The sequence below is a fragment of the Eulemur rufifrons genome, chromosome 15 (genome assembly GCF_041146395.1).
Source record: "Eulemur rufifrons isolate Redbay chromosome 15, OSU_ERuf_1, whole genome shotgun sequence".
NCBI classification, from domain to species: Eukaryota; Metazoa; Chordata; class Mammalia; order Primates; family Lemuridae; genus Eulemur; species Eulemur rufifrons.
In genome coordinates this window covers 68,822,081-68,836,289 of record NC_090997.1, presented here as the reverse complement: position 1 = coordinate 68,836,289, position 14,209 = coordinate 68,822,081, and the positions used below count along the sequence as shown (strand labels likewise).

Here is a 14,209-nt window from a genome sequence, read left to right as displayed (position 1 = left end):
TTTATTAGCTATAGGTTTTAAGTGTCTTGCCAAAGCTTAGTTTCATGATATATAATTTACAAAGTGTCATACTATTTAAAAGTACTCCTATATACATTTTCCTATTGGAACATGCCTCTGATTTCCAGCAGAAACATTATTAATGCCATCATAAATGAAATCGTTCTTTACAGAATAGATTATGAATCATATCAAAATTGCTTTAGTTCTCATCTTAAAAGAGCTGTAAACTAAGTTTTAAATAAGTTTTCTAAGCATATAATTGGAAATGTAAATAGCCTATATATAACTATAAATTAAAAGATTGAGTTCAACAGTACCATATCTGCTTAGAAATTCTACCAAGCATAGTACCATGAGTAACACACATACACACATATATATGTATCTATAAATAAATAAATATATAATGTTACTATTAAAATCTTTCTTTTAAACTTTCATAGCTTGAAGAGGATTTTGCTGTTAGTTCATAAAAACACACACATTTACCAATCTGATACAAATGTAATCTAAAACATGATTCATAACAAGCAGCAGTATGACCCTCTATAAAAGAAATAATTCTAATATAGACTTCAACCATATTAAAGAATCCTCAGTAATTTTCATTATCATTTAGTGTCCAAATGTTAAATGCATCTAATAAAATTTAATACATAACAAGGTTATTTCTTCAGGATAATTTTGCCATTCAAGTATCTAAGTTTATTATTATAGAGAATGAAACTTTTCAATTACTCTTCTGAAAAAAAAATCAGAAAAATAATTACAGTATTATTTTAGATATGCAGCACTACTTTAGATTCATGATGGCATCTGTCATGATGCTCTTTAAAATGAAGAGTGAAAAAATAAGAAAACACTATTTCAAAATGGTAGCATATTTGGTTGAAATACAAAATATATTAATATAATAGCATTTATATGTTAAAAACACAAATATTGAAATGCTTTATTTAAAAGTAATCTTTTTAATGTGTTCAACATGAAGAACAGCTTCTCTCTTCATAATTGCCACATTTTAACTGATTATCAGCACAATACTTTTTGTTTTATAAATAAATTTTATAGGTTTTCTGTTGCAATTTTTTTTGCAAAGTACAACCTACAGCACAGTGATTTATAATTTAAGGTAAATACTTTCACATTCTAATTTAGCTTTTACACTATTTCATGCTTCTGAAGCTTTTTTGTTTTTTTTTGTTTGTTTGTTTGTTTGTTTTTGCTTCAAGATAGAGGTAGATTTAGTAAGACTTACTGCCAAAATGCAATTATCAACAGCTATACTGCTAACGTGCAGTTTCCAAGAATGCTTGAAAAAATTCAGAATTGTTATGTAATACTTTACCAAAGTTCTCTTTTCAAGCTTAAGTTATTAAATAATTGCATAATGTATTTAATTGTTCACAAATAGATACAAAAATCCAAACAACAAAAGACATAAATACAAGCACAAAAAATAACAAAAAACTACAAAGAAAGGTTGCATCTGAATGGAAACTTCTTTCATTTTGCTTTTTAATAGTGCATCAAATTCTTCCTTTTCTATGTAAAAAACAAACATTTCTACTGACACTGGCAACAAAGAAGAGATATCCAAAGCTACCCTTTCCAACCATTAATTTTTTTTCCTTCACCAAATTAAAGTTGAAATCCATCCATCGGTGCTTCCTGCTGCTGAAATACAAACTGTTGTTGGTTTTCATCCACCTGAGGTACAATACTGGGGTCATCTTCTTCTACACCAAAGTAATGTTCAATCAGATCAAAAGCCTTTTGGTAAATTTCCTGATTTTCATGGCTTTGCAAAAACTCAATTTTATCCAGACCTATTACATAAAGCATATGTATAGAAACAAATTTTTATTTAAGTATCTATTTATATCAAAATAATAAATCAACATCATCTATCACTGCACTGTTGATAGGACTGCTATTTTTATCTAATTTTTGCATATATTGATAGCCAACACTTATGCCTTATAATTCAAGAGAGTATGGGGTAGTGTGATCTGAAGAGGGACCACAGGCTTGGGAGTTAGAGATCAAAGATACCATTCTGCTAGCTGTGTGATGTCAGCCAAGTAAGTTCAGTTTCTCTTTTAGTCTCTCAATGTAAAATGACAGTTTTAGATTAAGAAACTCCACAGGTCCTTTCCAGAGTAATTATGCTAAATAACAAAGCACAAAAAGGGAAAGCAAGAAAACAAATGAAAAAAAACAAAACATGGTGAGCCAGAGGATATCAATATAGAATAAATGTGTAGTAGTTGCAAATCTATGACTCTTTTTCACAACAAAACAACACCACATATGGCTGCTGTGTGATTTACAAAAAGCATAACCTATTATATAAGTGACAATGAAAAACCTCATTTTGAAAGAATGAAGAGAATCTATAGCAATCTATTTAATTGCTAACAAGAAAAAACTCTACAGATAAGTCTGGGTAATGCTAATTACAGATAAACTACTTCAATTACATTACTGTAGAATTTGTAAGAAAGTATGAGCAAAGTAGTCATATCTATACAAAATCACAGAATAGCCCAAACCCTAGTCTAACTTGGGGTCAAAATAATGACTGTAGAAAGAAAATATTCTTAAATCAGTCATTAATTTCTTATATTTATGTGATGTCTTAATCAGTGACATTATATAATCTGAAATAAAGGCAAAGTGATAATCCAACCTTTGTTTAAGGATCATAAATCAATGTCTCAATCAGTCATACAATATAAGGGGATTTAATACAGAAGAGTTAACATTTAACTCAAGTAACTTAAAAGAAAAAAAAAAATTAGATTCATGTCTTACCCTAAAATAGATTCCATATGAGTTAAGTTAAATGTTTTAAGAATCTAACCAGAAGTAAAAAAATTAATTTTTATCCAATTTCTGTGGGGACAATGACTTTGTAAACTTTGAAGCAACAGAAGATTAGACTGAGTTATTTATTAAATATAAATGAACATGGTTTGTTTTACTAAAATAAAAAGACTAGGAGAATTGCCTTATCAAAATAAAAAACTATAAAATAAAAATAATTCCAGTTTAAAAAAAAAAAAAAAAGTCCAATAGGTAGCTGGATAAAGTACAACAAATATGCAAATTTGGATGAGGAAATACAATAACATATGGAAAATACAGACTACCCTCTATATGAAATAAACCAAGAAAAGCACATAAAAGCAACTTGGTGATACCACTTTACATCTGTTAAATCATCAAAATCAACAAAATAAGTATGAGGTTGTGGAGTAGATTCATACAATGCCAGTGACACTGTCAAGCCACAGGCCTTTGGAAAGCAAAATGAGAAGATAGCAAAAGCTTAAAAAGAATTATGTGCCTAATATTCCTAAATAAATTTCATACAATTTATCCCAAGATGTTAATTCTACAGAAGAAACAAATTTATATGCAGAAAGATGCTTACTTTGGCCATATAAAGCAATAAACAAACTGGAACCAAACTAATGGTCAACAACAGGTGTTATGGTTAAACCTGCACTCAAATTGCTAAAACGGCAGTCAATATAACATCATGTGGCTATTAAAATCATAAAATTATGTCGAAATACGAAATTTCCCCAAAATGTTGAAAAGCAGAACACAAAACTGTACATACAGTATAATTAAATCGATGTAAAGTATTTGCGCATAAGGACAATGTAAAAACAAAGGTAAATAATATAAATAAATAGGGTAATAAAATTACGGGTAACATTTAAACATTTAAAAAAATATTATACTGCTTTTACGACAAAAAATCTTTATGAAATTGGAGAGGGAAAATGCCTATGACAGATAATTAAAAATTTACTATAATTATACATTTTTAACTGATTGCTTACCATATGCTTCTTCAATGAGAGCACAGTATGGATTAATGCCTATTCCATTCTGCTTAGATTCTTGTTCTCCAAGACGTAAAATATTTTCAAGTCCATTTAAAGCCACTTGGACTATTTTGGAGTCCATAACAGTCAAAAGGTCACAAAGTGGTTTAATGCAGCCTAAGGCTACCAGATACCTTCAGAGTAATTTAAAAAAGAGAAATGGGAAGGAAAAACATTTTAAAAGACTTAAATAATGTTTATAACAACAGCATGAAAATATTCTTCATAGTGAAATGTTACATAATCAATTAAGTATGCCTATACAAACTCAAATATAAAAATATTTAAATTTTCACTTATATTGGAATTTCAAAACCTTCTTTCCTATTTTCTAATTTGACAAAATTAGCAATAAATGGTATTACAAATACTACAAAATACACACACAAGCAAATTGGTAGTTGGGCTTGTTTTTGTATGGCATATCAGCACTAAAAATAGTGGGTACAAGGTTTTGTTTGTTTGTTTTAAAGGAGAGCCTGTATTCACACACAGGGGTAATACGGAGGTAGGCAGAAATGAAGAGGGAGAAGAGATACCTAAATTAAACTTCAGGAAATTTCTCACAAAAACAATCATAGCTAATTTTCTGAAACATAATGCTGTGTTTCAGAAGCACAAAAGTCTGTAGGAACAAAACAGGCCATCTTGCAAATAATTTTCATAAATAACATTCACAAAAAATTTTCATTCACTTTTCTAATACTTTGTCCTTTCATAGTTGTTATTAGCTGCTTTTCCAGCCTCCATAATGTACATGAAGTAACTGATTTGTTCACTTGGCAAAAAGTCCTTATTAGTTGTGTGACCTTGAGCAACTGCTCTGTGCCTCAGTTTACCCATTTTAAAATGGGGATAATCATAGTACCAACTTCAGAGAGCTGTTGTGAGAATACAACAGGCATTTAATAAATGTTTCTGTCCCTTTTTAAAAAAATGTACAAATCTTCACTGGAGTACTAACTTGCCATGTGCTTGCTGTACTGTAACTGATAAAAAATATTTGTTGAATAAATAACTATCTTCACAGTTATGGGGTTAAAGGAGGTAAAATATGTTAAAGTACCTGACACATTGCTGGTACTCAATAACTGAAATGACTGACTTAGCACAACTGGCAATAGAAGGCACTCATCAAGTATTAGAGGTATGCATGCTTAACCTAATCTGAGATTGAGGTCTTCTTCCCAAATATGAAGAGTGATGAAATGGTGAAAATGGTTAGAAAGATAATTATCTCAGTTTGGGCACCTGATCCACACTAGTAAATTTAAGGAATCACATATGGAATAGACATAATCATGAAAATAGATTGGAAAAAAACACAACTGTTTGTGGGTAAACAAACTTCCAACTCAAAGCAGATAAAAATAACATTAGCATTAAAAAATACAAGACAGAACAAAAGAAAGATCTTGTTTTATTACAGCACAGATTCATGATAAAAATGAAATGGAAATATTGATTAAAACAAAAGAGTGGAATGGAAAATAAAAACCAGAAATAGATATTATCAACATACAGAGATATAAATTTAAGAAAGATAACAGTACAAATGAAGACAATCAAAGATGATGATCTCATAATAGGCAGATTTCAAAATTGTGTAAGTAATTTGTAAAGCAGTATTGTATTAATATTTTGACTTCTTGTTTTATAAATTAAAAAAATTAATCAAGTATTTATTAGAAAATATTTCCTAAATAGTCACTTCAAAAAATCTAAAAACATGAAACCTTGAGTTTCATGGAGGAATCTTCAGAATAAGAAGATTCCGTAGGAAGTTAGGCTTTTATAGAAGTGCAAAGTGAAACTTTGCTACAGGAGATAAAAAGAGTAAAAGCACATGATAAAAAGAGATTTAGGAATCAATATGGATAATAAAAATTATGATGATTACAAATGATAACAGTAGCTACTTTAGTTGAGAACATAGTTAAGTTTAGGCACTGTACTGGGCACTTTAAATGCATAGTGTATTTTTTTAACTGTATTATTTTTTATTGTATTGTTATTTTGTACTGGGTTTTTAGTACTTTTGATCTGTGGTAGGTTGAATCCACAGATGTGGAACTCCAGGATATGGACAGTAGATTGTACTACCATAAGGTACTATTTTCTTTGAACTAATTTAAAAAAAACAAAGAAACTGGAGAGAGGTTAAATGACTTTGTCAAGACCACACAACTTTTACTGCAGGAGCAGGATTTGAAATCAGGCTGACTTAAAAGCCCATACACCTGTTATTTATGCTGTCAGTAAAATAAACAACCAATAAAGGCCTAGATTCAGTCGGTTAATGTGAAAAAGAAAAAAAAGGTAAGAGAAAAAAGCATAGAAAAATGGAAGATACTATCCACAGGCAAGGTTAACAACCAATTAGGAGTAGACCATCACTCTATAAACAAATGTCTACTTCAATTTTATTAAAATAAGTAGATATCCAAATTTATTAGCCATTTCTATATAATAAAGCTACATTTTTGTGATTTTAATGGTTTCAAAAATATTTAATGCCCATGATAATGTATTTTACAAATTAATAGAATGTTCCTATTCAGATTTTTAATCTCTGAGTTTTCAAAATAGCCTGCCAATGCTAATGATGTTAATTATAATTTAAATGAAAAAAATTATGAATAAATGCTATAACTGATATAACACTGTCATTTCACATATTAAAAATGCTTATCAAACTGACTTAGAAATAATGTTTTAGCTTCATCAATAAATAAAAAGCATGTTTTATTTTAAATTCTGTCTCATTTACATTTAGAAAATAATTTTTAAAAATCTGTATCACACCTTATCTGCTCTGGAGTGCCTCCTGATGTTGCATTAGTTATAGCCCATGCTGCTTCTTTTCTGGTGCGAAACTCTGCCTTCTGAAGAATCTCAATCAAAACAGGAAAAATATTTGCATCTATAACAGCCTGAGAGGAGGAAAAATGATGTATAGCATAATTAGTACAAACACTCTTTTTAAAATATTACCAATTAGAGGAGTGGTGCAACTCAGTGGCTTTAAAATATCAGGGTTTTTGGAAATCTTTGCAAATGTTTTATTTCTAGTCTGTCAATAAACTTTCACACATTTTTCTTTTTTTAAAAAGGAAATTAGCTTTTTAAAGACTAGAGCAGATAATAGCAGAACATAAATTTTAAAGATGATAAAGCATAAAGCCGTAAGACTGATCAAGATGGGTAAGTAATCACTGACACAAGGATCTTGACAGAACCCTAATAAATCATTAAAAGCTTTGAGAGAAGATCATTGCCTAACTTATCTAAAACTAATGGAAAACAATTCCTTTTTAAAGACTAACCATTGTGTGTCAGGCACTGTGCCAGGCATTTTTATACACACAGACACACACATACACATATATACACGCATATATACAGTTGCTATTCCTCACTAGAACACTGTAAGTTAATGTTATTTTAGAGGAGAAAAGGCCATGTTTTTAAAAACACTTTTCAGGAATTCTTTTCTAAAGAATCTTTTTTTGGAACTCACTAAAAAACATCACTCATAAAATGTTGACTTTTGCCCAAAATGGCTTCTTAGACCTTCCTGTTCTATTTTCAGATCTGAAATTAACTTGCCTGAATCTGAGCTCTATTTCCAGCAGTGATGTTAGAAACAGTCCAGCAAGCTTCTTTTCTAATTGACTCCTTCGGGCTACTCAATAAATGTAAGAGACAGGGCAATGCAGAGCAATTCAAAATTACCTAAAACAAGTTAGAAATGGAAACAAAAAGTTTTACAGCAAATAATATACACAAAAATCTATTAATGAATTATTTAGAAGTACAAAAACCATTCTGAAAAATGAAATTAAGAGAACTTCTTCTCAAGGTAAAACTTGAGCACTTGCTGCCTTTTACTCTCCTGCTGTTGTCAAAGCTTGTCTCATGCCAGTGTAGGAAAGTGCCCTCTTTTCAACCCACTAAAATGCAAATCATAGGTGTGTCCTTCAAATTTACAAATGTACTCAGAGTTCAACTGATATAACAACTTGAAGAAAGATTTGATGACTGAGGGCAATATCCAACCTCTAGTTTTGCCAAATGAATTAGTAAAAAATACATACAGGGAATATCAACAGTCTGAAAGTATCTAATTCTATGACCATTAGGAAACCTTAATGTGTAGAATAAGTCTGTTTCATAAACATTTTTACTTCTCTTTTGTAAAGAAGTGTATTCTGCTTTGTCCCTTCACATTCTTTATTCTAGTACAAGATTAATTATGTTCCTATATTCAAAATACCCCAATGATTTATATTAAATTTACTTGGTGAAGAATGTAAATTCAGCTGCAAAATACAGTTCATGTTTACAAAGGCGTTTTCATTTAAAGAGCTATTTTAAATGAATAATTATCGATTAATAAAGATCAACTGTTTAATGACTCTGGTATGTATCCAAATAGGACTTAAAATGATTAAAATTGAAAGAAAATATGTAGGTTAGAATAAAAAATATACTTTTAGGTGATCTAATGTGTTACACAGTTTAAGTTTCTATCTTCAAAAAGATTGTACCCCAAATCTGGAGTCCATCTTGACATCATACCTTTGACATTTCACCATCCTTTAAAATACACACACACACACACACACACACACACACACATTGTTAATGAACAATCCCAGAAATGTTTCCTTGCCATCCATCCTTCCATCCTTATAATCTGGGTCTTCAATCTAGCATAAAAGGCCCTATCATTACCAACCTCACTTCTAACCTATAATCAATCACGTTCTCTACTAACAGTTTCTATTACAATCAAGTTTAATGCCTCTTAAACATAACTCATGCTTGTCTGCCTCTGTACCTAGCTTTAGTTCCAACCTCTTTATGGACACTACACAGATTTCTTAGCATATTGATCTCTTTTATTAAACTGTTTAGCATTTACTGACTGATCAGTTCAGAGCAAACATACTACCTTGGGTAATTTGCATTGTTTAAATATATGTATAGTTTCTCCCTGATTAGATAATAAATCCCTCAAGAGCAGAGCCCATTTCTTGTACTTCTTTGCATTGATACAGATCTAGGATAGTGCTTTCCCACAGAGGTATTTGAGGTTGACCACTTGTTATCAAGAATATACTTACTGTCACATTATGGATGGCAATACAATTATGGTAATGCTAAAGTCTTGATTAATACATATCAAGTGGTATGAAACATAATAAATTTCTTAAAGTCCATTACGTTAACAATTTATCATATTGAAGTCTGAACTCACCTGTGTTTGAATATCATCACCAGTCACAATATTACCAACTGCCCTTAATGCAGGTGATACAACTTTATAATCATTGTGCCTAAAAATAATAAAAATAGGAACTTGTATACTAACAAAAATTTAAAATTTACATAAAATTTACGTAAATACAAAAAACTCCCATATAGTTTTCATCCTGAGATTTTATTCAAGTTTCAGTAATTATTCCAGTAATATCTTTATAACAAAGAATCTAATCCAGGGTCACGATTTACACCCAGTTTTCATGTCTCTTTCAACCCAGAGCAGTTTCTCTGTCTTCTCTTGATTTTCATGATTTTGACATCCTTGAAGATCATAAGCCAGTTATTTGTATTTATCCAATGTTTCTTCATGATTAAGTCCCAGGTTATGTATTTTTGGCTGGAATATCACAAATGCTATAATCCTTTCTTTACATTCTACTGGGTGACATACAGTGTTTATTTTGTCCCATTATAGTGGTGATGAACTCTGGTCACTAATCAGATGGTATCTGCCAGACTTTTCCACTTTACCATTATTGTTTTTCCCTTTATAATTAATATTTTGTGAGGAGATACTTTGAAACTATGTAAAATCCTATTCCTTAATCTACTTTTACCACTAGCTTTAGCATCTCTTGATGATTATTGTCTGAATTATTAGTAATTATCAGTATTATCAATGATTTTCTAATACTATTATTCTAACTACATGCCTTATCTCCATCTACTTATTTTAGTGTGGACGAGTTTCCTATTTTATTCAAATAAATGATACATTAAAATAATTCATTTCAAAGCTCAAATTGTCCAGGTTTGGAGAGTGAGAGCCCCTTCAGGTTGGCTTCTGTGTCCTTTTGGTATTTTTCCGTTTTTTGCGCACTCATTACTTTTCACAGTCATGTTTCTCATTCCCAGCCCTGGAATCAGTCATTTCCTTAAGAACCCTGATTCCTTTAAATGAAGAGTGGTATTCAGAAACCTAGATTTGGGTATTCAGTGTGTTCAGCCAATTCCTACATGAGAGTTATTGTTCCCAGGCCCTTTAAGAGGACACACACATGCTTACACACACACACACACACACACACATATTTCTACACCTATTTTTGTTAAGAGCCATGAGTTCACACTGATATTTCTACTTCTAATCTAAAAATCACAGGATTATTCAGGCTTTCTCCTCTTCCATATTTATTATTTCCATTCTCTGATAACAAGAAATACCTTCTATCTTCCTTATCTTCCTATATATGGCCAATCTTCTAACCTAGCTAAGCTGCTATCTCATGATGTGTTAGCTCCAAGCTTCACTCTAGCCTGCTGTGTGCTCACTCCGGTACGTGCCATTCTCGAGCGTGGGCCCTGATCTCACCACTGGATCTGCCTGCCCACCCTTCTCTGATGCTGTCAGACCTCTCTTCTTTGTGCCACCTATCTTGTTTGGCCTATCTAATGGCTTTTTGACAAAAGAAGAAAGGGAGGGAGATAACATATTTTTTAAAAGAAGGTAAGAGGATGAAGCAGCCATAATATATTTTTGTTTTTTCAAACCGAGTCTCATTCTGTTGCCCTGAGTAGAGTGCAGTGGTGTCATCAGAGCTCACTGCAACCTCAAATTCCTGGGCTCAAGTGATCCTCCTGCTTCAGCCTCCTGAGTAGCTGGGACTACATACAGGTGCATGCCACCATGTCTGGCTAATTTTTTCTATTTTTTGTAGAGATGAGGCCTCACTCTTGCTTAGGCTGGTCTTAAACTCCTGAGATCAAGCAATCCTCCCACCTCAGCCTTCCAGAGTGCTAGGATTACAGGCATGAGCCACCATGCCTGGCCAGCATATCTTTTTAAAATAAGTTTTCCTGAAAGTTTTTAACTTCTTTATATAGAGAAGCTGTTTTTTTTAAAGAAAATAGCTATAACAGCTCAGCAAAGAGAAACATATTATCTTTAAAACAATCGAAGTACTAAAGGATTTTCACGTGAACTTTTACTCAAATTAATTATTATAATGCAAAATAAACTAGATTATTGGTTGTGTGAGAGCAGGAACTTTGTTCTATGCTTCATAAACAATGTCTTGCACAACACCTTAGCAAATAACAGGCATTCCATAAATACTTGTTGAATTCAGTCTCTCTCATTCATAAAAAGATCACACTAAGGAAATTCATTTACAAAATAATTAATCCCAACTACAAGCTATAAGTTTAAAGGTCAACATTTTAGGAGTATAGCTATTCTCCTAAGTGTGGGGTTGGTAGCTTTTTAATTCTTCCTGAAGATAGGGACTCTTGAGATATTTACAAGGTCATTACTTTAATTGCTAAACTTAATACACAATCATACGACTATTAAACATAAATTATAATTACATCAAAAGTTCCACCAATCTTCGACACACTCCAGAATCAATGACTGCTTGAATTTTATCATTGGGTCCATCGGAGAGATAAGAAAGGGCCCAACACACATCTGCTAACACATCTGGGTCACTGCTAAACAACAATCGTGATAGGACATTTAAGCAAGGTGAAACCTGGAAGGGAAGAAAAGGCCAATATTTAAATTTTTTCTCCATCTAAAGCCAAATTTCCTTAGGAAAATATAGAAATTCATTTTAAAATAAAAATTTAATGCTATGAAAAATTAAAATATTCTGTTGTTTTAAAATTATGAACAGATATATGAACATGAAATTGATTAGGATTCCTGTTAATTTTATATTAAGATAAGTGGTAAAGTTTTTTTTAACTAAGGAAATATATATTTGGGATCTCCTCTCTATGTCTAAATCATACACATCCCCACAAAAAAAGACATACCAAAACTGAGGTAAGTCTAAATGCTTCAGTTATGTGTTTAACATAATGATCATAGAATATGATCTAACTTAAATGAGTCTCACTTTACTCATTACATGTGCTTTATTGGAAATAAATCTACTTTGAGGAGCAAAGGTACAGAAAATATAAAAATAATATATTTGTGAAGGATCTTTAAATAGAAGTCACTAATAATTGCATTTCTTCCTAACGTAACAAAAAGCCTAAATCTTCAACTAAGAAACAACACATTACACCAGAGATTTTTAATCCCTCTAGCATTAACAATATAACTAATTAGTTGTGGAGGTAAGCAAGCCAATTCACTTCTCTGAGATGTGGTTTCCCAATCTGTGAAACAAAGGAGCTGAATTATTAATAGATAAATGCTATGATTCTTCTTGTCTTCCTTTAAGACAGACTTAGTTTCAAACATTGCTTACTAGGTACGGGACCATGGGAAAATTACCTAATATCTCTAAACCCCAATTTCTTCATTTGTAAAACAGGGATGATAAGGTACTATTAAACTGGTAAGAATGCATGTAGCATCTATGAACAGTACCTGACATACAGTAAGTACTTAAATAGTGGCCGTCTTTATCCATGATTGGTATTGATTCTGTATTCGTTAAAGTTGCTTTTTAAATAAGCAAACCTATTGAAAAGACTGATATCTCTTAGTCTTTCTCCTCAGGTAAGAGCTATATGTTAAATGTTAGATATGTCACAAATAATAAATGACGACATCTTCTTTATGTCCTAATATTTTAGATCAGTTTTCCCCTTATCTCTATTTTAAAGACTATCAGTATATAAACTATGATCTTCTGAAAGTAGTTATCTTTTCTGATGGGCTCTTCCTTTAAGGATGATCCCAGGATTCAGGTACACAAATCAGTACTTTACAAAATAGACATGTCCACCTGTACGTTAGTAAATAAAACTGGCACAGCTGGATCCTTACCCAACAATCTTGATTCCACCCTTACCAACCACCTCTTCCTTGAATGGTGAAATCAGTTTTTTAAAGCAAATACAAAGTTCTGAGTTAAAAAAAAAAATCAGTGTAGCTGATATATACCTTTTTACTAAGTTAAAAAACAATTAAGTACTACATATTTCTAGTTTTGAGAGCAAAATTTAAAAAAAAACATTTCTGCCCCACTGTCTTCCCAGAAATAAGGAAAAGAAATAGAAATACAAATTCTGTCTTTGAGGAGACTAACTGACATTTATAATCCTGCCCACAATACATAAAAATAAAAGTGAAAAAAGGAATGGTAATTGACTTACAAGAGGAGGGAAAAGTGGAATCTTAGTGCCAGGAGAGGAAGCTACCAATAAGAAGGAAGTTATTTATCCCCCTGCCACCACCCCCAAATGCCTTAGAAATCAGAGGCACCAGGTATCACAGAAGGCAGGGGAGATGGTGCTAAAATAGAGGGGAAAATTAAAAATCTGAATAGGAAGCAGGTCTGGGTCCCTACCTCATAGGTAGGTGACTAGCATTCTCAATGCTACCAAAGACTGAAAGTTTAAGAAATTGTAGCACTACTGGAGATCTGGGAACTGGGCATTGGAAGGGGCTAGAGGTTTTTACCAATCAGTATGTAGATTTTACTCTCCAAGTTTCCAATCCAGTACTGCATTTCAGTCTCCACTGTGCCTGATATTCCAAACTTCAGTTTCTGTGGTTCACATTTTGTTGTCCAATTTCTTGGACATTTGTGTGTGGTTTCTTTCCTTTTAACTTAAGGTTTTAGAACTATGACTCCTACTTAAATCAATTATTACTAAGGTGGTTGTCTTCTCTATTAACAGTCCTTCTATGTGTATTATAAGTTGGCATTCTTTTGTAAAAAAGAGCTTTTCCTTTTTACATTTTAATTTTAGTATCAGGATAGAGTTAGATTTTTTATCAATGTGTTAAAAATATTTCCCTTCCTTATTCTTTTCCATCCTCAATATTACCAAATTTAGCTACAGGGAACTCTATCTGAATATATTTCAGAAGTAGAGCCGACAGAATTTCCTGATGGAGTGGATGTAGAATATAAGATAAAAGAAGGCAGGCAAGAATAATGTTAAACTTTTTCATCTGAGTAATGGAAAACAGAAGTTCCATTAACTGATATTGTTGGCAGAGCAGGTTTGGGGGGAAAAGGACAGGAGTTATATTTTAGATATATTGAGTTAAAGATGCCTATTAGATA

General features: G+C 31.7%; 1 protein-coding gene across 1 annotated transcript in view; it reads right to left on the bottom strand.

Moving 5' to 3' along the window:
* Positions 1–1,522: 1,522 nt before the first annotated feature.
* The window catches only part of KPNA5 (karyopherin subunit alpha 5), a 38,951-nt gene continuing 26,264 nt past the window's right edge, over positions 1,523–14,209 (bottom strand). Inside the window, exons 9-14 of the mRNA XM_069488061.1 lie at positions 11,544–11,707; positions 9,169–9,247; positions 7,515–7,640; positions 6,711–6,838; positions 3,861–4,039; positions 1,523–1,832 (exon numbers count right to left, since the gene is read on the bottom strand). Coding sequence (XP_069344162.1) covers positions 1,645–1,832; positions 3,861–4,039; positions 6,711–6,838; positions 7,515–7,640; positions 9,169–9,247; positions 11,544–11,707 — 864 coding nt within the window. The 3' untranslated portion in view covers positions 1,523–1,644. The remainder of the gene's footprint in view (positions 1,833–3,860; positions 4,040–6,710; positions 6,839–7,514; positions 7,641–9,168; positions 9,248–11,543; positions 11,708–14,209) is intronic.